This window comes from Sminthopsis crassicaudata, chromosome 4, assembly GCF_048593235.1.
Source record: "Sminthopsis crassicaudata isolate SCR6 chromosome 4, ASM4859323v1, whole genome shotgun sequence".
Taxonomy (NCBI): Eukaryota; Metazoa; Chordata; class Mammalia; order Dasyuromorphia; family Dasyuridae; genus Sminthopsis; species Sminthopsis crassicaudata.
Window position 1 is genome coordinate 183,586,011 of NC_133620.1, and position 24,502 is coordinate 183,610,512.

A 24,502-nucleotide genomic window follows, 5' to 3' on the forward strand; every position below is an offset into this window, starting at 1 on the left:
TTGTTTGTTTGTTTGTTTGTTTTTCTTTCTCGTTTCTGGTTTACCACTGTTCTCAGACTTGCCTGGGACAGTCAGCGTTGCTTGAGGCAGTAAGAAATGAAGTTTCGATCGGAGCTCTCTGGGGGGTTTCCACCACCCAAATTCCCCATTCACAGAAAATCCCAGATCTACCCATCTTTATTCAGTCGGGGTTTCTTCAACAAAGACTCGGGGTGGTTGGTCATTTTCTTCTCCGACTCATGTTGGAGTGACTTGCTCAGGGTCACACCGCTAAGAGCCTTTCCCCCCTCACCGAATATTTAAAGTTACAAAGTACAAAAGACTGTAGCAAAGAGAGGATTTAAGCCGGGTGTTAAGCCGAGAGATACTAAGGCGTGAGAGTCTCTGTCCTCAGGCAGCTCAATCTCCCTAGTAACTGATTTATTCTTACACGGGTCCGGTAAATTAGGCCTTCAGTATCATCGCCGCCCCCTCGTGCCCCCGTTTGGTGGATGAGGAAATCGAGGCTCCGTCCTTTGCCTGGGAGAGGAAGAGGAGCAACAACGCTGGGATTCGAACCCACGCCTTCCTTACTCAGGCCAAGGTCACACGACATAAGGAATCCGAGCGGGAAATTCCGACAATTTCGGGCAGGAATGGGGAGCTCCGGGACCTTCCCGCCCCATGAGGTGCAGGGACCTAGAAGCTCTCCGGCACGGGAGGTAGGGTGGGGTGGGAGAGGGCTCGCCAACGGTCACATGGCACAGAGCGCCGGAGCGCGCAAGCGGGTGCAGCCCGGAGCGACCCCGAGAAAGGGCTGCGCTGGCGGTGCGGAGCGAAGTGAGGCGCGAGCTGCAAACGCCCCCGCCAGGGGCTCAGTTGGTAGGTTGAGGCCGGGGGCCTCGGTGCCCCGGTAGCCGTAGCAGCGATCTTCTCTAGTCGGGTCGGACCGCTAGTTGCGCAGCAGTTCCTCAATTTACCTCTTCCCAAGCCGCCCAGCGCCCAGCGGATTATGTAAGGGCTGCTGGCCCCGCCCCGCCGCGCCCCGCCCCTACCGGCCTCTGACGGGCGGAGAACGGAGGAGTAGGAGGTGGGGAGAAGCCGCCGCCGCCGCCGCCGCCACAGCCACCAACTTCAGATCTAGCTGCGGATCCTGGCCGCTGGAAGCCGGGCCCCCGGATTCCCCGTCGCCCCAAGCGGGGCCATGGCAGCCGGCGCCCCGCTCCTGAACCCGAGCCGGGCTGCAGCCCCGCAGCTGCCGCTCCCCACCCGACGCTGAGCGGGCGAGCTGCCGAACCGTTCGGCGTTAGCCGTCCCCGTGGCCGCCTCTGCGGCTCCGGCTTCTGCTCCTACTTTTCCGCACAAGTTTCTGCCGCCTCGTAGAGCAGCGGCGGAAGGACCAGCGAGGGGCCGAGGGCCCGGTCCCCGGCCCGCCGGCCATGTGGGGGCGATTCCTGTCCTTGGAGCCCGGCGGCCCCGGCGGAGTCCGCAGCTACCCCACGGGTAAGAAGCAGGGGCCAAGAATGGCAGGCCCGGGCCCGGGGTCGCGGGAGACCCACCCCGTGCGGCTGCCCTGCCAGGCCCGGCCCGATTGGGGCTGTGTCCCCGCCCGCTCGTTCTCACGCTTCACCCCGCTCCTCTCCATCCCCCTTCCCCCTCCCCCCTCTTGTCGGCTTGAGGCTGCACGAGTGACATCTGGCGGGGCCCCCGACTTGCTCTGCCTTCCTCCGACCCCCGGATCCCCGCCCCCGCCTGCTCCCCCCAAATCTCCAGACGCCCCGCAATCTCAACTCCAGGCGGGGCCTCCTGGTGTGGGCGCAGCCTTTGTTGCCCCTCTTCGCCTTGTGGTGTAGATTTAAACGATCCTCCCCCACGAAGGACTGGGAGAGGAATCGGGGTGCCCCAGCTCCCTGCCTGGAAGCGGGGGGAAGGGTTCGGCTCTGAGGCTGCTGCAGTGCGGAGGGGACCAGGAAATGCAGCTAATGCTGTGGCTCTTTGTGGGAGGGGTTCCTTTTTTGCGGGGGGGAACGGCAGAAAACGCCCCCAAGCTTCTCTAGTCGCCCCCAGTCAGAGGAAGTAGCGTCGCCCCTGCGCCTTAGGGGGGCGGGTTCTCTCGGCTTCTCTCCTGGTCGGGAACGGGCCCGAGCCTCCTTATGTCAGGAAGAGGCGGCGAGAAAAAACCGCTATTTGCAGGGTTTGTTTCTGGGGCGGGCGAGGCAGCTCTCCGTGCCAGCATTTGCAGGAACATGGAATTCGATCCGAGAATCGCTTTTCCTCAAGTTTAAGGGATTGGCCAGGGGAGTCCTGGGGTCTTAAAAGCTACTGACTTTGAACCTAGCCCTTGCTTCTCTCTCTGCATCACTCCGGGATGGATAATTAGGGAGTCCAGTACCTTGCGTGCTCACCGCTTGCCTGCAGGAACTGTTAGGTGACTGCTTAGGTACAGGTTTCCCATTTCCTTTCTGCTTTTGTCACTTGTGACACTGAACCTTTGTGTGGTCCAGGTTGGAGTTAGCCATCCAAACAGCCCCTTTTACATTTGGGCAGGCAATCAAAAGACGACTTTGGTCCGGAGGTTCTGTATAGAATAGATTTATTATTCTCTTGCCCCCTGCAGGTTAGCATTTGCACTAAAATTTCTTAAAATTTACAAAACAAAACCCTGAGTATTGCTTCATTTTGTAAAATGCCAGAACTAAATCTAGGATCTCATTTAATCCAGAATGGCATTTAAATCAGAACTTCAAATAAAGTAATTATACATTAGATCAAAAATTTGAAGTGTAGCTTTTTTCCCTTACACATATACTTATTAACACTACTAGAAAAGTTTTGAAATCAGTAATGCCTTTAATATTTTGAACATTCATTTTCAAATAATTGAAACAACCAGAAGTTTTACTTTTGTGGGTTTAACTGACAAAAAATATATGGATGAAATAATTATTTTACCTAAGTTGATGTTTTTGCTCTGATGTAGATTGCAGTTGAGATTCCTGAAAATTTTTTTAAAACACTCTTTTGAAATGTGTCTATTTTAGTATTAGAAAATACTGTTAATCTGTAAATAGTAATGGTAGTTATCAATAGCAAATTTATTTCCAGAGATTGATGCCATTTGGTATACTTTTTATAATTACTTGGGAAGGGGGGAGAAATTTTATGTTTGTTGTGTGTATGATTCATAAAGATATCGTGGCCATTTAAAAATTATTTTCTACCAGAGAATTGCTGGGGAAAGGGGGTAAGAGGATAATGCATTTTATGAGATGTGGGAGAATAAAGGAAGTGATTGATTTTAGTGATGTCCTTTTAAAATGCCTTCAGCTTATATCTGCCCTTGGCATATGCCAGAGATAGATTCTAATGAATGAGTATCAGTTATTCATATTTTTATGTAGGTTGTCCCCAAACTGCATTATGACTTTTGGGACTTAAAAAACTATTTTCTCATGATGAATCTCAGAAATGAGTTGTATAAAGTATTCTTTTCTCCATTTTTCAAATAAGGGAACTAATGATGATAAAATGAAATGTAAATGTTTTAACTTTGATAATATATAAATTTAATTCAGGGTTTGAATTGATATTCCAGTGAATTAAACTGTTCCTTAATTATGTTGAGAAAACATCTTAGGTAGTGTAAAATCTAGACTGCATTATAAGATAATATAGAACATAGCTGTAAGTAATAAGGTGATTGTTTATTTTTTTTCAGAGTCTTCCTTGAAAGCATTTTTGGTTTTAAAAATAAAATATGGCTTTAAAAACAGGAACAGCTGGTGAAGGTCAAAATGTGGTCCCAGTATTGATCCACATAAGACATTTTTAGTACTGACAATTTAGAGCAAATATCTGTTTTTCTAAAGTTATAAAGACAGTCTTTTTAAAAACTGTTCTCCAAATATGATTTTATTACAACATATCAGTTAGTAGTGTCTTTAGTTTTGAATGCCAGTTGTGAGGCTAAGTGATAACTATGAAAGTAAGAAAGTATAAGACAAAAGGGAGTAGGGAAGAGAAAATGAAAAAATAAGGCTACTCTGGCGGGATATTCTAGATTGCTGCCTGAAATTATTTCATGTACTTAATTTTAAATGTCAGTGACATATTAAATTATCCAAGCTAATATTAGATTAATATTAACTATTAAAATGCTTGCTTTTTTTTTTTTTTTTTTTTCCCCAAGCCAGTTTACGGCTGTCTTTTTTTCTCTCTTTTCCTTTTTCCTCTTTTCCTTTCTTGGACACACACGTTACTGGTAAAAAACTGTTGAAATGAAGCATTGATTCAATTAGAAGTGTAGCATTTTAGTAACATGTTGTGAAGGTTGTTGTTTTAATATAAATATTTAGCTATATTTTCAAGATTAATATTTGTCCTGAGATGGTATAGTGCTTTGATACTTTTTTAGTGCCACAGTTTCATCACTCACTTTACAGGTAGTTATCTCAATCTCTACTTCTCATTCTGTGCAAAACTTAGAGAATTTAAAGATTTATAACTGGAAAGGAATTAGAATTTATTTAATCCAAATAGTTCCCCAAGCTTGGTCTCAAGATATGCCTTCAAATCATTACTTTAAAAATAAGTTTTTATTGTTGTGTTTTGTTTTTTTACATCACTATAGTTTTCCTTCCCCTCTTCTCCCAGATAGCCATCCCATGCAACAAATACATGACAAAAAAAAGAAAAATAAAGAAGAGGAAAAACATCACAACTAATTAGTACAGTGAAAATTAAAAAAAAATATTGTGGTGTACAACATTCTGAACTTTTTGCGCCTGCATACCTTTATATTTTTAAAAATTGAGGAACCTAAAGTTTTTGTTTGAGTTATATCTATTAATATTTATTGTAGTAAAAATTAGAAATAATAGTAAGAAACTCAACTCATGTTAACATAATTTACATTTTTAAAGAAAAATAATGTTTTTCACAACAAAAAAAATTGAGGAATGACATTGTTTTACATATTGAACAAAGTTTACTTCTGCAATTGCATTTATTATCTTTTGTAATTTGTCTCCTTTGCTAGAACATCATTCAGAGTGCACTCTCTGCAGGTTACATTCTCGAACTACTCATGTCACAGAGTATCCTTCATATCTGGAATACTCTTCCTCCTCATATCTGTCTACTATCTTTTATTAAAGCCCAACTACAATCCCATTTTCTATGGGAAGCCTTTTCCTACTCCCTCTTAATTCTAGTGCCTGCCTTTTTTATTTATTTCTTTTTTAATCTTATAAAATTTATTTGAATGAATTTGCTTCTTGCCTGTCCTCATAAGATTAAGGGAAAGGAAGGGAAAGGATTGTTTTTTGCCTCTTTTTGAATCCTCAAAGGCTTAGCACAGTATATGATACGTATTAAGTATTTAATAAACACTTACTGAATATGACTGATTTATATAAGTGTGAGAAGAAAGGCATCTTGTCTGGGAATTTCCAAGGTTGCATTTTGTTTAACTGTCAAAATTATTTTGCAAAATCAGTAGATAGTGACAGATCTTTTTTTTTTTTTTTCTTTCTTTTTTTCCCCTGAGGTAATTGGGGTTAAGTGATTTGCCTAGGGTCATATAGCTAGGAAGTGTTAAGTGTTTGAGGCTGAATTTGAATTCAGTTCCTCCTGATTTAAGGACTAGTGCTCTGTCCATTGTACCGTCTAGTTGTCCCCACAGTGATGTATCTTTTATAGACCTCTTAGTTGTATAACATCTTCAAGGGCTTGTCCTTTCATTGATATATTTTAATTAAGGACACAGGACCTGATTGCATGTACCTTTCTCATAGTATTTACCCCTCTGGGGGTAACCTTTAGAGTGAATAGTTTAATTAAGCAATTGACTTTTTTTTTTTTTTTTTTTTTGAGGTATTTGGGGTTAAGTGATTTGCTCAGGGTCATACAGTTAGGAAGAGTTAAGTGTCTGAGAACAGATTTGAACTCTGGTCCTCCTGATTTTTCAGGGCTGGTGCTCTAATCCACTTTACCAACTAGCTTCCTGAGGTTTTTTTATTTTTTATTTTTTTAATTTTTTTTTTTTAAGTGTTTACAATGTGTAGCTTATTGTTTGTGAATGTTTTATCCCATGTGCATTTCACTAGATCTAGCAATGCTGCCTTTTTAAAAAATTGCTTTTGCTGTTTATTCACATAGTAGTATATTCTATATCATGACAATAATGAAGTGGTTCCATAATCAAAGTTTAATGAAAATAGAGTGGTACTGAAATAACTGGCAAATCTACAGTTCTTTTTGGTTTCATATACAAATAATCTCCAGGAAAACCTATGATTTGACTTCACTGTATTTCGTTATAAGTTGTCAGAAGGCTCATTTTCATCCCAACTACTTTCCAGTGTTTTGTGTAGAGTTTTGCTATTTTCCAGATTGTGTTTTATAAATTGGGTTGTACTTTAAATTAGTGTTTTCTTTGGCTGCCATATTCTGGTTATCAAGAAGATCATGTATTTTTTTTTTTTTTTTTTAGTCTCATTATGTTAACCATCCCAAAGAAAATAAAGTTATCAAATCTCTACTTTTGACCTTTTGCCATTTTTTTTGAGTTGATAGTTTTGTTTTACTAGATCTATTGAATGCTATAGTATTTGCTTGCTCAATAGAAACATTCCTGGATCAAAGGTATGCACAGTTTGATAACTTTTTGAACATAGTTCTAAATTACTTTTCAGAATGGCTGGCTCCCTTAACAGTTCCACCAATAATGTATTAGTGTCCCAGTTTTCCCACATCCCTTCCAACATTCATCATTATCTTTTCCTGTCGTCTTAGCCAAGCTAAGAAGTGTGTAGTGGTATCTCAGCGTTGTCTTTATTATTATTATTATTATTATTTGTTATTGTTATTGATCATCACACAATTTTTTTTTAATTAAAACTTTTTATTTACAAAACATATGCATGGGTAATTTTTCAACATTGATCCTTGGAAAACTTTCTGTTCCAAATTTTTTCTCCCCCCCCCCCTTCCCCTAGATGGCAGGTAGTCCAATACATGTTAAATATATTAAAATATATGTTAAATACAATATATGTACACATATTTATAGTTATCTTGCTGCACAAGAAAAATTGGATCTAGAAAAAAAACTTGAGAAGGTAAACAAAATGCAAACAAACATCATAAAGTGTAAAAATGCTATGTTGTGGTACACATTCAGTTCCCACAGGCTTTCTTCATCATTGAACAATTGGAACTAGTTTGAATCATCTCATTATTGGACATGAGAGCCATGTCCATCAAAATTGATCATTGTATAGTCTTGTTCTTTCTGTGTATAATGATCTGCTTCTGCTCATTTCACTTAACATCACTTCATGTATATCTCAAAGTTGTCATTTTCAATGGATTGTTTCTTTGTTGAAGTTAGCAAGTAATTTGCACAGTCCTCATCTCTGCTTACATTCAAGGAGCAATTGTATATGCAGTAGCTCTGTTTTTAGTATTCACTTATTTAAAAGAAATGGGGTTTATTGCCTGGTGGATGGCAGCTTTGTAGTTAGGTAGACCTTGGGAAGAGGAATCTGACCACTGACATGTTGACTGTGAAGTCCTGGGCTTTTTAGGGTGTTCAGCAATTCAGCAGGACTGGTGTTCAACTGAATACTAGATGGATAATTTTGATTATAGTAAGTTAAAAAGTTTTTGTACAAACAAAACTAATGCAACAGGACTGCTCCAGAGAAGGAGCCAGACCAGGATTGGAAAAGAGTTTCCTCACTATCTACTTCCCCTGTACTAACAAACCACGGGGCCATAGATCCATAGATTCAATACCTATTTCTAATAAGAGTTTAAAATTATTCTTTTTTAATTACTAAAAGTACTTGGTAGTTACTATATTTTACTCTTAACTTTTTAAACTTGGAAAAGCAAACATGTAATCTTTTAAAAAATAAATCAGTTCATTCTAAATTCAAAATATTTTAAAATTTGGTCTCTTTTTCAGCGATAAGTAGAATTAAGGGAGAACAGAACAAAAGATAGTGCTAGTAGTCTAAAATCAAAGGAAACTAGTTTCATATAGGAGAAGAAGAGATGAAAATATGTGAACAGTATCCAAAATAATATGGAAAATTTTGAACTTCTGAAATCTCAAACTTTTTTTCTCTTTGCCCTTCCCACTAGCTTTTCAGCAGTTTTGCAGAAAAACACTCAATTAGGCTGAGAAAAAGTGAATATTGTTTTTTTTTAATCCTTCTGTAAAGATAGAATATATATTTTTATTCATGATTTGTTACATATATCAGATTTTAAGAGATTAAAATCAGTAAGAGATAGTTTTATTGTATTTTGAATTTACTCAAGTAATACCGAACTTTAAAATTATCTAGTAAAGAGATAGGAAGAATGATAGCTTCAGAGTTGGAAGAGACCTTTGTAGTCATCTTTTTAAACCCATTTATTCTACAGATGAGAAAACTGAAGCCTAGAATGGGGTAATCTGTGCAAGATCACAAAGGTTATAAAAATGTCAGAATCAGAATTCAGACCTATCTCTCATTTATGTGCTCCTTCCACTGCTATACAAGTACTTTCTGAATAAATTATATTAAATTTATGACTTCAATTGCATAATCAATTAAACTTAGTTAATCTCTTAAATAACCATTTTATTCTGATACTAAAAACCGTTTCAAGGTAGGATAACATCCATTCCAAGAGGACCAGAATAGTATGGTACAGAAAAATTGATTTGAGGTTAAGAACTATTATTCATTTACTAGCACCAAGCTTTAAATCTACCTAAAATGTCTATAACTAGTATGTGTATGAATGTTAGCGTTGTAGTGATATCATAATTACAGGTAATAATTAGAATGATTACATCACAGAATATGCTTCTCTGCTATGATTCTAAATTAGAGGGACCCAAAAGTACTATGGTAACAATAAAGTATAACTCAATTTAGCCTAAACAGGGATAATTGTATATGTTCTTTCATGGTGGGGGTTAGGGGGTGGGGGTGGTGGGTGTCAAAGTCCTTTCTATTCTGGAACTAAATTTTATCCATTAGTAATTGGAATTCAGCAACTTCTTGGCTTGAATAATGGAAGGTATGTGAATCTGTTGAAACAAGGCAATAAATGGTGAGTCGATGTCTCCTTTATTAGTATATTGTGAATATAAAAGTACAGGAAATTTGTACAATATAGTAATTTTCCTGACTGTGAACTATAATTCACTCAAGACTAGAGATTCTTAACATTTTTTTGCATCATGGATTCCTTTGGCAGTCTGGAAAGTCTTGATATTTTTAAATGCATAAAATAAAATACATAAAATGATAAAGAAAATCTAAAATTCTCTTAAACAATTTTAAAGCTATTTATTAAAAGTTCATGGAGCTCAAGTTAAGAATCTTCCTTTATCATGAAAGTGCAAAATGTGTGACATTTAAGATGAAAAATTATGAATATATAGAATATTTAATATTACCGCAAACTTAATTACTATTATTATGATTAGTTAATTGTAAAAAAGTTTTATACTTAGCAAAATACAACTTAAAAAAACTTGTGGTAGTTAAAATTTATTTTAGACGGTCACTTTATTTTGAGGAATGGAGGATGATTTTAGGAAGAAATATTTTATGAATGCATTTGAACTTATTTACTTTTTCCAAATATTTAAAAAGTAAACATGACCATATGAAATTTTTAATTTTGTTTTTAATATGATCTTTATTTCGTATATCCTTTCCCTTTCCTCCGTTGTAACAAAGATAAAAGACAGAAGAAAAAAGAAATTCAGTAATACTAACTAATTTATTACTTGAATTAAAATATGCATTGTTACATACCTAGAGTCTTCAGTTTTTGCAAAACATGGAGAGAGATGTTTTTGTTCTGTTGTCTTTTGAATATAGCTTGGTCATTATAATCTAGCTCCTGATTTTTATTTATTTATTTATTTTTTAAATAAGGCAATTGGGGTTAAACCACTTGGCCAGGATGTCTGAGGTTAGCTTTGAACTGGGGCCCTCTTGACTCTGAGGTGGCTAATCTATTCACTATGTCATCTAGGTGCCCTAAGCTTAGATTCCTTAAAAAAAAAAAAAAAAAAAAAAAAAAAGTATTTATGCTGTAGTCATTGTTGTATTAGTTCATGTCTACCCGTGCATTGTAAATTTGAAATACAAATATAAATTCATTGTTAATAATAGTGCAATGATTTTCTATTCCCTTTACATTTATTATCTTGTAAGAATGATCATCAGACTTATATGATATGATACAGAGTTAAATCTGCAGAACCAGAAAATAATATGATAACAACAATAAATAATTACACAAAATCCACAAATGATATAACTGTGGTGTTTGGCCACATCTGGGGCCATCTCCAGTAATCCTAATTATATGCCACAGGAGCCAGATGGCTCTAAAAGGAGAGTGAGGCTGGTGACGTCATACAATCCTCCCTCAGTTAAATCCATTTTATTTGCAAGTCATGACATCACTTTCCTGAAGTCTTGGTTCTCTTCTAGAACAAGGACAAATGAAACCATAATAATAGTTTGGCCACAAAGAAAACACCTATTTTTTTTTGGGAGGTTGTGACTTGTCCAAGGTCACACATCTAGGAAGTGTTAAGTGTCTGAGTTCAAATTTGAGCTCGGGTCCTCCTGACTTTAGGGCTGGTGCTCTCAGTCTATCCACTGCACCACCTATGTTAGTTTTACTGAACTGTAGTTTTCTCTCTTTTTTTATTCTTTGTTATAAAGAATAGCTCTGGGGGAGAGGTGGTATACATTGGGAAATAAAGATGATACAAAAATTATCCATAAAAATTTAAAAAATTATATTCCATTCATATATCACAATTTAGCCATTATACATTTTTTATACATCTTGACTGAAGCATTCCACTTTAAAAACTTTCCCTTAATTAGCCCATCTTTTTCTAAGAAAATAGTTTTGAGAATGTTTTTAGGATTCCATTCTTCTTAGCCATTTCATAGCTATATTATTGAATTACAAAAGGAGTTCTGAAAATCAGCTATGATGTTTTTGAATTCAAATTCATAAAAGCATTTAAATCCTGATTTTTCATGTATTCTTCCAAGTCTTATTGTACATTATGATATCCTTTCAGGTGTTATTCACTTTGCTCATATTTCTTACTTTCTGTCTCTTTACCCCATGCATACCTGTTAGTTTGTAGTCATTCACTGGTCTTATTCCAATGATAGAATCATAATTTAATTTAAAAACAATAAGAGACCTTAGTGACTCCTTGTTTTACAAATGAGGAAAGTGAGTAAATGACTTCTAAGGTCACACAGCTAGTTAATGGTGGAACTGAGACAAGAATACAGTTGTCTTAATATTGCCAGTACAGTGTTGTTAAATTAGTGATTTTCATTATTATTGTGTTGTATTAGTTATAGGTCGTACTCCCTGATCCTATTTGTTGTTTGTTTGTTTTCTTTCTTTAAAAATGCTTCAATTCATCAAGTATCTTATTTTGGATAGTTATTTAGAATTTAAAGTTTTTAGTGTTAAGCATAGTGCCTGTACATACATAGTGGGTGTTTCATAAATATTATTGACATTGAGTAAATAACACTGAGATTGGACTGTCATGATTCTTTGTACCCCTAATAAGGCCTATCCCAATACCTTACACATACACAGTAGGAATTCATTAAATATTTATTGTTTGATAACGTCATCAACTATGAAAGACAAAAGTTCTGAAGTTAAAACTAAATGGTTAAAGTTTATATCACTATATTACTTTCTAGTTTGTTATATACCCAATTTAGGAGGAAAGTGAAGGAAAAGATTTTATTCTTATGTGCTTTTGGAATAACAAATTTAATAGCAGGTAATCATACTCCTGCTCCCAGGCACAGGCTTTAGATAATATTTCAGGTGTCTTCAGTCTCAATTGCTTTGCCTGCAAAGAAAGCTTTTCCTCACAGTGTAAGTCTTTTTTCTTTTGTATAGAAGATTTTACTGGAAAAATTTTTTTTTTTTTCTATTTTGGGAAAATCTCACCCAATTCTGTTTTGTTTTGTTTTGTTTTGTTTTTTTGGGGGGAGCAGGTGACAGACCTAAAATGACACCTAAATGTGTCTGGCATTTATCTAGCATATATTAAGCACCTACTATGTATCAAGAGCTGTGTTAATCATTTGGGGATACAAAGAAAAGCAAAAGACATACTTTCCACTTATTGGCACTTTACATATCACATAAGCTTTCACATTACATAAACCACAGTCTAATGGGAGACAACATGCAAAAAAATAAAATACAAATAGCGCATATATATAATAAAGTATATAATCAATAGCGGGAGGGCACTATGATTTAGAACTAGAAAAGGCTTTTTGTATCTCTGAAGTCTTTAATGTAATTAGCAGAGGAATTGATAAAAATTAATCCCTGAGGCAGGCTTCAATAAGGCAATGATAAAGATTTGCTTAGTTCCATAGGCCCACCCTTTGGGGAAGTCCTCCACTGTGAAATCCAAGTTATGTTAAATCCTTGTGACCCACCCTCTGTAGCGGTCTTGCCAAGTCCCAGTCATGACCCTGAGATTTAATTTTCCCTATAAAATCTACTTGTGGGCCATCCCATGATTGCTGCCCTCCAGTCCACCATCGCACTCTGCCTCAGGTGGCTTTCCCCTTCTCTTTCACCCATGCCATGTGGTATCTCTTCTAATCCCATCATGCTTCTCAATCCCACTTCCATTTATAATTAACTCTTTTAGGGCACTTAGTCCCTTTCAGGATTTAACCGGCCAGCTAAGGGTATGCCTCAGACTTAGGGGATGTTCTCTTTAATTTTTCATTGGGAAACTTGTCTTTCATATGCTCTCTCACTCTTTCATATTTACCATTCCTGGTGTCTGTTGTAATCCTTAATTTTGTCTACTCCATCTTCCCTAAATAAATAAATGTACCTTTTGCCAAGAGAACGGCCATTGTGAATTCTTGATGTGAGACCAAGGCCAACTTTTGGTGCCTGCCATCACCTGTACTCTGCATCACATCACCTCTTCCATCACATCACCTCTTCCAGCCTTTTTCATTCCTCCTCAAAACTTTCTCTGCCTTCTCAGATGAGAAACTTGCTTCATATTTTACAGAAAAAATTGAGGGTCATTAACTGTGAGCTGCTGCTTCTCTCTGTTCCTTATCAATCCCATATCTTCTGCCATCCTCCTCTTGCTAAGATGGCCTTACTCCTTACCTAGGCGAACCCCCTCTAACCTGTTGTAGTGATCCTCTTCCATCCTGTCTTTCAAAAGATTGCTGGCTCACTAATACATTATTGGTGGAGTTGTGAACTGATCCAACCATTCTGGAGAGCCAGTTGGAACTATACCCAAAGGACTATCAAACTGCATACCCTTTGATCACTCCTAAGACTGTATGTATCCCAAAGAGAGCATTAAAAAGGGAAAAGCACCCACATATGCAAGAATGCTTGTGGCAGCCCTTTTTGTAGTGGCTAGACACTGGAAACTGAGTGGATGCCCATCAGTTGGGGTTATGTGACTTGCCCAGGCACACAAATCACAAAACTAGTGATCTGAGGTCATATTTGTTCTTGGCGCTAGGTCAGTACTCTATTCACTGCACATTATAGCTGCCCCCAAATCTCATTTTTACAGAAAGTCTCTCTCAACCCAATTCCTTTTGATTCTAGTGCTTTCTTTCTATTATTTCTTGTTTATATTTACATATAACTTGTTTGTATGCATTTGCTTACTTGTTTTTTCCCTGCATTATTGTGAACCTCTTGAGGGCAGGGACTATTTTTTCCTCTGTTTCCCCAGGATTTAGCAAAGTGCCTGACTGCAGGCTCTTAGTAAATATTTATTGACCAGTTGATTTGAAAGGAAACCAGAGAAGCCAGGAGGAGGAGACAGGTGAGGTGGGGGAAAACTTTGTAGGCATGAGGGAAAAAACATATGGTGTCCAGAGATAGAGGATCTCATTTGAAGAATTGCAAGAAAAACTTGATCTGTAAGAATGGACCAGATTAGAAAAGGCGTTAAAATCTAGAATTTTCAAATGGAAGTTCATTATAGCCAGAGCTGTGTTTTAGGAATATCAGTTTGATAAGCTAGAAGGAGAATGGACTAAAGTAGAGAAAGAATTGAGCCAGGGACACCTGCCAGAATACTCTGAAACAGGCCAGCTATAAAATAGTTGAGGGGCCTGTACTAGGGTAGTTGCAGTGTCAGAGGAGAAGTGACAGGATTTGGTCTGTAAAAGAGTGGAAATGAATTTAGTATAGTGCCTGAATTTCAAGCCTTAGTGACTGGGAGCCTAGTAGTAAGTACCCTGGATAATAGGGGACAGGTTTTTTGGAGAAAAATAAATGAGATCAGTTTTGGATATATTCATCTTGTCACTGTCATCTCAGTATTTCTTGAGAGTTGTGTATTAGGTTGATTGCTTTGCTTCCACTCTGAGCTTGCTCCCTAAAAAAGCACGGTATCTCCTTCTGTGGGTTCATTGTAAACATGGCAGTTATAGTCATTGCTGATGTGGTTTAAGGAGAGCAATTCCTGACTCCAAATGATGTGTTTGGCGTTTAACATCAAATAATGAGATTGCTGTAGCCCCAAAAGTTGAGGTTGTCATGTGAAGAATCTACAATGACCATTCTCTTTGGCAAAAGGTTTATTTTGGAGAAGAGGTTACAGACCAAATGAAGAGATTCAGTAGACACCAGGAATGGTAAATATGAAAGAGTTGGGAGAGCAAATAGGGTTAGCAGGGAAAGGAGTTTTTAACAATTAATGATGGAAAAGACAAGTTCTGTAAGGGAAATCACAATTAATCAGGAGGGAGGAAACACTCCATGAAATGGAAGTATACCATTAACTGGCAGGTAAAATAATAGCAAAAGAGGTTTTGCATCTAAGAAGAGTTAGCCATAAGAAAGAGAAAAACACTATGAGGGCTGGTGGGGTGAGAAGAGAGATACCATTCGACATGTGAGGGGGGGAGAGGAAAGATATCATGAAACAAGAGTATTGTAATGGACAGGAGGCTAAACAGATCCTTATTAATGCCCTTCCCTACCTAATCCAATTACCCTCTCAAGCTTCAGGCTACCATGCAATCCTTGGCTATGCTCATTCATCAAGAGCACAGGATAGGTAGTAGACATTACCTATAGAATAATTTTCCTTACCTTTTGATGGCTCCCATGTATTACCAGTTATCTAAGTGAAAAATTTGCCTGTGTTTCTATTGCTTACTTTCAAATGAACAAGTCTATTATTTATTTGTAGGAATATACTACATCTGTCTAATAGGACTCAAATACATTAGTCTGCTGCTTTTTTTTCCCCCTACATTATTTTCATTTGGGAATTTGCCTAATAATTGTAGAAAGTGCTCTGGATTGAATCGAGGGGATCTGGATTCAAGTGCCATCTCTGGTGATTTACTTCTTCATGTGTAACTTTGCTTGGACAAATCACTTTAACTTTTTAAGACTACTTTCCTCATAGAATGAGAGGGTGGAATAGTCTCAGATCTCTTCCAGAAATGGATCTGTGTTTTTGTGAGTAGTAGGAATTAATTATTGCAATGAATTTATCGACTATACTTTAAATGTTAAAGTTAAGCTTTATTCCTTTTGACTAGTACTTTTTCCTATAAAATATTATTTTAATATTTTTTCATTTTATATAATAACCAGGATTTCCCTCTTTTCCCTGCAAGAGAGCCGTTCCTTACAGAAAGATGTTTTTTTTTTTTAACAGAAGGAAAAAAATAAGATGAAAATTCAGTGAAACAGATTAATATGTCAAAATGATATGAAAATATACTTAATGCAGAGTTATGCTTTTTCTCCTTTTCTAATAACTCTTTAAAGGAGTAAAGGAGAGTATCTTTTTATATCACTTAAAGCCAAGCTGGTACTTTGTAATTTATTATCATTAATTTTTTATTAATTGTGGTATTTTTTTCCATATGTATTGTTGTGGTCATTATGTATACTTTTTGGCTCTGCTTACTTAATTTTCAAACTTAATTTGTTTCTGTGCTTCTCTGTATACATTATATTTGTCTTTTCTTACAACATAGTAATAGTCTATTATTTTTCATAATTACAGGATGAATTTCTAACCAAGCAAGAGGCATATACATTTAAAAATGATAAAATAGATAATTTTGATTAGAAGAAATTGAAAAGGTTTTGCACAAATAAAATGACTACATCTAGGATAAGCACTAGGAAGCAATTTATTGGGGAAAATCTCAGATGATGGTGTGGTTTTTTTTTTTTGTCCAAGGACTATAGATAGCAAAACAGAAATATATAAGTCAAGAAGCTATTTCCCAGTAGAGAAGTAATCAAAAAATAAGAAAAATAGTTTTCAAAAGGATTGTAAACTTAACAGTTACATGAAAAAATGCACCAAGTGCATATGTAAATAAATATATATGAATAAAAACCATTTTTGCTCACACCTGGCAAGTTTGACAGAAAATGGGAATTGTTAATGTTGAAGGTATTATGAAAAAATTTACACACTAATGAATTGTTTTTAGATCTGTGAATTAGGATAACCATTTGGAAATTATGCATATAGTGGCAAAAATGTCCATAACCTTTGATGTTAGGTTCTTACTAAGTGGTAAGTCGGTACTTGGCAATTCTCTAGCTCAGAGTTCACACCTTTAGTTCAAACCTTTAAAGGAGTTTACACTTTTAAACTTCTGAAAGGAGTTTATACCTTTGAAGGAATACTTTAAAGGAGCAAATTCATTGGTTGTAAGAAGTTCCCACAAGCCCCTGGGAGTACCTACAAGCCCATTCTCTGGGAGGATAAAAAGAGGCAACATCGAGTCTAGAGACAGTCTGGATTGGGTCAAGGAGAAGACGTCCTGTGGATTTGCAAGTCCAGCAATCCCACACTTTTGGAGGGGAAGAAGAGGATTGGAGATTCTACCTTCGCTCTGGCTGGAGGCTCCAGAAGCCTCCCAAGAAACTTGCTCCCAGAGGAAAAGATTTTACAGAAAAGAAACCTCCCAGAGAAGGATTACAATTGAGAGACAACGGAACTCTACACTTTGACTCAGAAATACCTTTGGTAATATATACCTCAAGGGACACTGACAAAAAGAATGGCTCCATATACTCATACTATACTTTTTATGGTAGCAAAGAGCTAGAAAAAAAGTAGTTGCTCATCAGTTGGGGAATAATTAAAGGATCCCTGTGGCATATAAATATAATGTAATTTTATTGAATATTTTTTTAAGGTTGTCTTTGCCACAGATTTAATATATCTTGTATAAAGATTTTCATTGAATTGTCAAATTTCTTCCTGATAATAAGAACTTTTAGAACTAAGGCTGAAGATTGTTTTCGTCTCTTCTTTGGCTGCTTACCTAACTTGAAATGGGAAGTGAATAAATAAATGAATAAAGAGCAGTTCTTAAGTTCCAAGCATTGTTAAGTAGAAAAGCAAGATAGTCCCAATTGTTAAGGAGCTCACTTTTAATTGAAGGAAATAAATGTTTTTTCATCAAGGTGTCAAACTTGGGAGGTCCACAAAACTCCCAATTGGCAACAACAAAATAAAAATACAGTGTATTATAGATGAAGTTAATTGGGGGTTTTCTTGATTTTTTTTTTTCTTTTGATTTGGTAAAAAATTAATTTTTTTTATAATACTTTTTTATTTTTCCAAATACATGCAAAGATAGTTTTCAACATTCACTTTTGCAAAACCATGTGTTCCAAATTTTTCTACCTCTCATCTCTCCACCTCCCCTTAGATAGCAAGCAGTCTAGTATAGGTAAAACATGTGTAATACTTCTAAATGTATTGCCATATTTGTTATACTGTGCAAGAAATAATTTGTGGTTTTCCAAGTCTGTATGCAAGCCAACATTGTTCAAACTCTGGACTGCATCCAGAACCATAGTAAAAGGAAATTGGAAAATATTTAATAAAATTAATAAAAATACAGTAAAATAGATAACTATATTTTAAAAACAAAGCCACTGTGCAGTCTGCAGGCATCGATAGTGTTGCCTTTTCTATTTGAGCTTGATGCCACTGCTTTATACCTCCTGTATATGGTTGGGGGGGGAGGGCATACCCTTACAAATAGGGATGCTGCTAAGTTTAGATCTATTAGCTGTCTACATAGTAATTACAAAGAATGAGATAGAGGGGCTTTTATTTCTATGGAAGTCATGGTTTGATGATGTTCATTTTAATCTGGTTGAATCAGTGCTCCTTGCCATTGCTATCAAATAGCTAAATTTCCTATTCATGAACTAGAATCTGATAACCTGATATTATTTCTTTCCTGGCAGCTACCTTCTGGCCAGAACATGACCTCTCCTTTTTGGCTTCTTCTCTAGTCATCATTCCCTTAATTACAGAAGTTGTGGAGAAGCTCCCACTACCACCACGACCGCTTCTGTTTACATAAGAGCGCTCCATATCTGTGTTAGGCTTTTTGGCTTTGTGTTGGAGTGCACAAACATGGGCTGACCTGATTTTTCCTCTTTGTCTTTGCTTTCACTCTCATTCTCTGTCCTAGTTTTTATAATTTTACCTTATATATTTGATCTCTTTTTAATAATATGTACTCTTTGTTTAATAAATACTATGTAGCTCTTATTGTAGTGCCAGAGAAACTGAGGCAGGATAGAGATTAGAGAGTATTTAATAATTTATTTAATAGGAGAGAGTTATTGGGACCAAATGGATCCATGGTTTGTTTCCGGAGCTGAATGAGACGAATGGCTCTAAGAATCCAGCCAACAATGAGAGTCCTCAATGACGTATATACACATGGCTCAGACGCAGGGGGAGACTGAGGCAGGGGCGGAGTCAGGGTGCTGACTTGCTCAGGGTCACACAGCTAGGAAGTGTTAAGTGTCTGAGACCAGATTTGAACTTAGGTCCTCCTGACTCCAGGGCTCTACCCACTGCTCCATCTAGTGCCCTTGAGTGGTTTCATAGTTACATAGATTCATACGAATCATGTTTAGCAAGAAAAAATCAGAAAAAAAGGAAAAAACCACAAGGGAAAAAAGTGAACATAAACATGTGTTGATTTATGTCCAGTCTCCATAGTTCTCTCTGATAGTGTTTTCCACTCAGAATTTATGGGGTTGCTTTGGATCACTACCTGCTGAGAAGAACCAAGTCTATCATAGTTGATCATCACAACTCTTTCCAGGCATTTCTAAACTCAGTCTGTTAATCATTTTTACAGAACAGCAGTATTCCATTACTTTCATGTGCATAACTTGTTCATCTATTCCCCAATTGATGGGTATCTGCACATTTTCCCGTTTTGACCACCATAGAGAGCTGCTACAAACATTTTTGCACTGACCCTTTTCCCTGTTTTGTATGCCAATTTCTTTGGCATACAGACTCAGCATACTGCTAGATCACAAGGTACAGTTTGACAGCCCTTTGGGAATAGTTCCAAATTTTCTCTAGAATGGTTAGATAATTTTACCACTCCAGAAAGGAATACTTTTTAAAAGGTGATATACTTTCCAGGGATATACATTGATAATGAGATTGACTCACATCTTGCCAGAGCTGGCTCATTATTGGGGAGGAAAGTCTGGGAGAGTCAAGAACTTTGCTGTTGATAGTGTGACATGGGAAAAATTGTCGACCTCTTTCATCAGTGAAAGTGCTGTATGCTATGGGCAAAGTGGCTTTCAATTAACTTGAAAGAAAGGGGAAAGAAAATGTCAGATTTAGAAAATATGTTCCAGGTGTTCACATGTACTATTTGTGCTCGACCCGGGGTAGAGCCTTCTGAGTTTATACTTGGTTGATCAACTACAGTCTGACACACTGTAACTTGATTCCAACGTAGTGATATCTTTTTGGTCATACTTGAGAATGAGTGACAACCACCACTAACCATTGGAGAGAAAAGCACATTAAAAAAAAAAAAAAAAAAAAAAAAAAGCTGTTATTTTTTCTGGTGCAGCTCTATGACCACATGTTATAGAGGACAACAGTGTCCATGAACTGAATTTGAGCATCACCCAAAGGGCAATGGAGAGTCAAAGTTGGGCAGAAGCAAATTGCAGTCCATCATAAACAAGGGATTAAACAAGAAGAGCGGTGTAAAGAAAGTCCTCAGAAAAGCAACTAAAAGCAACTGAGGGAGGGAAAAATGGTGTATGAAGCAGGTTCTTCACTGGTGGTACACAAATGGATTTATTGAAGGATATTAAATCATATAAATTGCTTAGTAGAGATAGATCTCAATTTGCAAAATTGAAAGCTATCCTGTCATTGTTAAATGCTGGTCTATTGGAGTATTTGAGTATTTCAAATAAGAAAGCGATTTAGAAAATCATTTATTATTTCCAATTTTTTGTTTGTTTGATCATTAACCTTTATTTGTAGTGTTTGCTTTAAAGAAATTATTTTTTTTAAAAAATATTTCCCCTTGTTCTGATAAATTCAGTTTTTATGTTCTAGAATCTTTTCTCAAATTCTTAGGTTTAGGAAAAGAAAGACAGTTTACTGATTCATTTTGTTTTTATACTTCATTTCTGTCCCCATTTCTCAAGATTGAATCTTTCCTTGGGATAAGAAAAAAAAATTAGTACAGTGACTACTATGTTAATTATGTGGTATTCTGACCTAATTATATCTGACATCTGTTCATGAAGAGAGACATAAGTTCTGTTATCTATTGTCCTGGGACCTTTGTAGCATCAAAACTCAACATCTTTTTAACTATCTTTTCATTTGTATTGTTATACTTAATTTTATACACTTGATTGTGCTTATTAGGCTCTGCATTAGTTTCATATATTTTCATATGTTCCACATATTTATGATTTCTTTCTGCAAAATAGTGTTACATATTAATGTCGTGGATTTTTTTCAGTCATTCATGTCAGTGGCTATCCTTCTTACCGCTTCCATAGAATGCTGGTATGAATATTTTAATGTATATTGGACCTTCACTTATTTCTAACTTGGGAATATATTAGTATAGAAAACACAAATTATTTCTCTTCACACCCTCAAAATTCAAAATTTAAATCTGAATGATTGGAACACTTCATAACTTTACCAGCTGTGTGCCTTTTTTGGGAGTAAATTTTCATAGGGTCATTGATAGTTTGAAATTCTTTTGAAAATTTTGTTTATCATTTAGCCATTTATTTATTAGAGAATCGTATTTGTATCTGTAGTTATTTTGGTAAATAGACTTTTGGATGATATTTGTAGAATATTCCCTACTTTGTTGCTTCTTTTACATTCAATTGGGGAAAAACTTTTAAATTTTATTTAATCAACCTGATCTTTCCTTTTATCTTAGATTTGTATTTATTTCAGCTGTAATTTTTTGGTCTAAATCTAATTTTTGCCTAATTGCTTTCCATTCCCCCTGGTTCTAATAAAAAGAATAGTTGTTTATGGATTAATTTATATTTTTAGATTATTATATGCCTATATATTGTTTTCATTTACTTCTCATCTAATCTATTCAAATGAATCACTTTTATTTTTTAAAAACTTATACTAAGGGGGCAATTAGGTAGGGCAGTGGAGAGAGCCTCAGCCCTGAAGTCAGGAGGTCCTGAGTTCAGATCTGGCTCTAGACACCTAACAGTTCCTAGCTGTATAACCTTGAGCAAGTCACTTAACCTCAATTGCCTTACCAAAAAAACAAACAAACAACAACAAAAAAACAAACTTATACTAAATAATTTCATAATATCATTTGAAGTTTGATAATTCTGTCAATACATCATTTTCTGTATTTTCTCACCATTTTCATTGAGATTCCAGACCTATTGTTCTTCCAAACGAATTTTGTTATTATTTTATTTAGTTCTATAAATTGTCCTGTCAATAATTTGACTGGTATAGCATGAAATCTGAAAATTTAGGTAGATGTCATTTTTTATTATTGGAGTAGCCCAATCATATTTTGCCATTATTTTCCATATAAATTTTGAATGTGGCTCATTCATGTTTTATTCATTTTATAATCACTTTGAATGAATTTTCTCATATATATATAGAAATTATGCTTTGTTTCACTTCTTGATACTTTATTGGAATAATTAACATAGAAATAGAGATTATTATAACCCTTATGTTTTCCTGTGTAGCACTATGTCTGAAACCTACTTACCCTAATTAATGCTTGTTGATTGCTTGAATTGAATTATCTCAATTTTTTGTGATTCTCTGGGGTTTTCTAAGTATATTAGGATTATTTTCCACTAGGGATGGTATTTCTACTTTTCTTGTTCATCTTGCATTTCTCTAAGGAAAGCATTGTAATTAAATTCATATAAGTATTAAATGTGCTTTGGTAGATAAACTCCTAAATATTTAAAATTTAAAAATTATTTTTGATGTAATTTCATTTCTGATTGTCTCTTGGATCTTGTTATTATTCAATAGAAATGCTGTTGATTTTTTGTGAGTAGACTTTGTGTAGCCAGTTTTCCTGAACCTATTGACTCAATAATTTATTTATTTTTGCTAATCCACAAGCATTGTCCATGTAAACTGTCATCAGGTCCTTACATCTCTACATCTCTCTTCCCTTTCTTTTTCTTTCCTCTACAGTTCCTGTCTTTTCCCTACCTCTCCTACTTCTTTCCCCCTTTTTCTCCTGTTCCTTTTAATACTTATAACTTATCCTCTAATTTATAAGAAGTCTTTCTTAGTCCTTAATCTTTGTGGCTTTCGGCAGGGATTATCTCTAGACAGCTAGGTGATACATTGGGTAGAACACTACGCTTGGAGTTTAAGAAAATCCTTGTTCAAATATAATACCAAACATTCATTAGCTGTATGACCCTGGGCAAGTTCTCTAACCTCTGATGACCTCAGTTTCCTTACTGGTAAAATGTAAATAATAATAACATCTACTCCCCAGGGTTGTTGCAAGGATTAAATGAAATATTTGTAAAATAAATGCTTAACTAAAGTGCCTGGAACATATTGTGGTGTATAAAAATGCTAGCATTTCTTCCTTCATTCTTCTCCTTTGATCCCTGATTTGTTGACCTTTCCTATTTCCCATGGACTTCTGACTGACTTGTTCAGTTCAAGGATAGAATTAACTTTCTATACTTTATTGGAATACTTGATCATTATTTTTTTCTGGTGCAATTTTCAGATTTTTTTTTTCCCGACATGGGGAATTTGATCTCTTTCTTTGTCTTTGGTTTAGGCCATCATTTTTGCCAGAAGTTTTTGATTGATTATCGAGTGTTAGTGTTGATAACTTAGTTTCAAGATATTTGAATTTTTACCTATGCTGATCAGAATAATTTGCTGTATCTTTCACATTACATTAGAAAAAGGTAATCTCATGAAATTACAGGTAATATACCTCTGGATAAACAGTAAAAATTTCTTTTTTTTTTGTTTTAATTTTTATTTAATTTTATAATTATAACATTTTTTTGACAGTACATATGCATGGGTAATTTTTTTACAACATTATCCCTTGCACTTACTTCTATTCAGATTTTTTCCCTTCCTCCCCCAACCCCCTCCCCCAGATGGCAAGCAGTCATATATGTTAAATATATTACAGTATATTCTAGATACAATGTAAAAATTTCAAAACAGCATGCTATTTTAATGTTTGCTGTATTTTTTTAATAAATTATTTTAAAATAATGTCTCTGATTTAAAAAAAGGGTAAATTATCTTGTGAATTGAGTTAATAACATTTTTGAGTTGCTAAAAGCATCTTTTTGATGAATTTTAAAAAATCGAATGTCTTTTGTTTTTTACATTATCAGTTTCTCTGAAGTATCCTCCTTCCTCCTCAAAACCATTCTCTATAAGTAGTTTTTTGTATGTTTTCAAAAAGGGAGAAAGTCTGCATAACCAATAAGTACAATGGCAAAACCTGAAAACACATGCATTGTGCAGCACATGTAAACTTCTCACTTTCAGAAGGGAATGGATTGGGAGTAATCCCTTATACTTCCTCTTCTGAGTCATACTTGCTCTGTAAGTTTTCTGTGATCACTTTTTTTGGTGTAAGTGTTCTTTCCATTTACAATGTTGTATTCATTGTACCTGTTCTTTTTTGGGCTTTTGTTACTTCATCACTTACTTATTTTATCTTTATGTTAACCAGAGCAATCAACATCAGTGCATCAATTCATGTGGGTCTTTTTTCCCCTGTATTCATCACATTTGTCATTTTTTACAGCACAGTAATATTATATTCATATATTATAATTTGTGCAATCTTTAGTCATTGGTCATCTGCTTTACTGAAAGTTCTTTGCTTTCACAAAATATGCTGTAAATGTTTTGGTGTATATGAAACATATCAGTGGTTTCCTTGCAGTACAAGTCTAATAATGAAATCTCAAAAAACATTTAGTTACCTTGTTTGTAGTTTGTAGTTACTATGGTTGTAAATTGGTTTCCAAAAATGGTAGTGTCAATTTATAACTCCACTATCAATATATTAGCGTGCACAACTTCTCCAACATTGGCAATTTTAAA

General features: G+C 35.9%; 1 protein-coding gene across 7 annotated transcripts in view; it reads left to right on the forward strand.

The window, feature by feature from the left end:
* The window catches only part of CEP85L (centrosomal protein 85L), a 227,849-nt gene that overhangs the window by 95,823 nt on the left and 107,524 nt on the right, over nucleotides 1–24,502 (forward strand). The window contains exon 1 of one of the 7 annotated variants that reach the window (XM_074310006.1): nucleotides 820–1,482. The exons of 2 other annotated variants lie outside the window; for them this stretch is intronic. In XM_074310006.1, the coding sequence (XP_074166107.1) occupies nucleotides 1,419–1,482 (64 nt within the window). In that variant the 5' untranslated portion in view covers nucleotides 820–1,418. Of the gene's footprint in view, nucleotides 1–819; nucleotides 1,483–8,861; nucleotides 9,094–24,502 lie in introns of those variants that run through there. 4 more of the 7 variants (XM_074310010.1, XM_074310008.1, XM_074310012.1 and 1 more) reach the window with 4 other exon arrangements.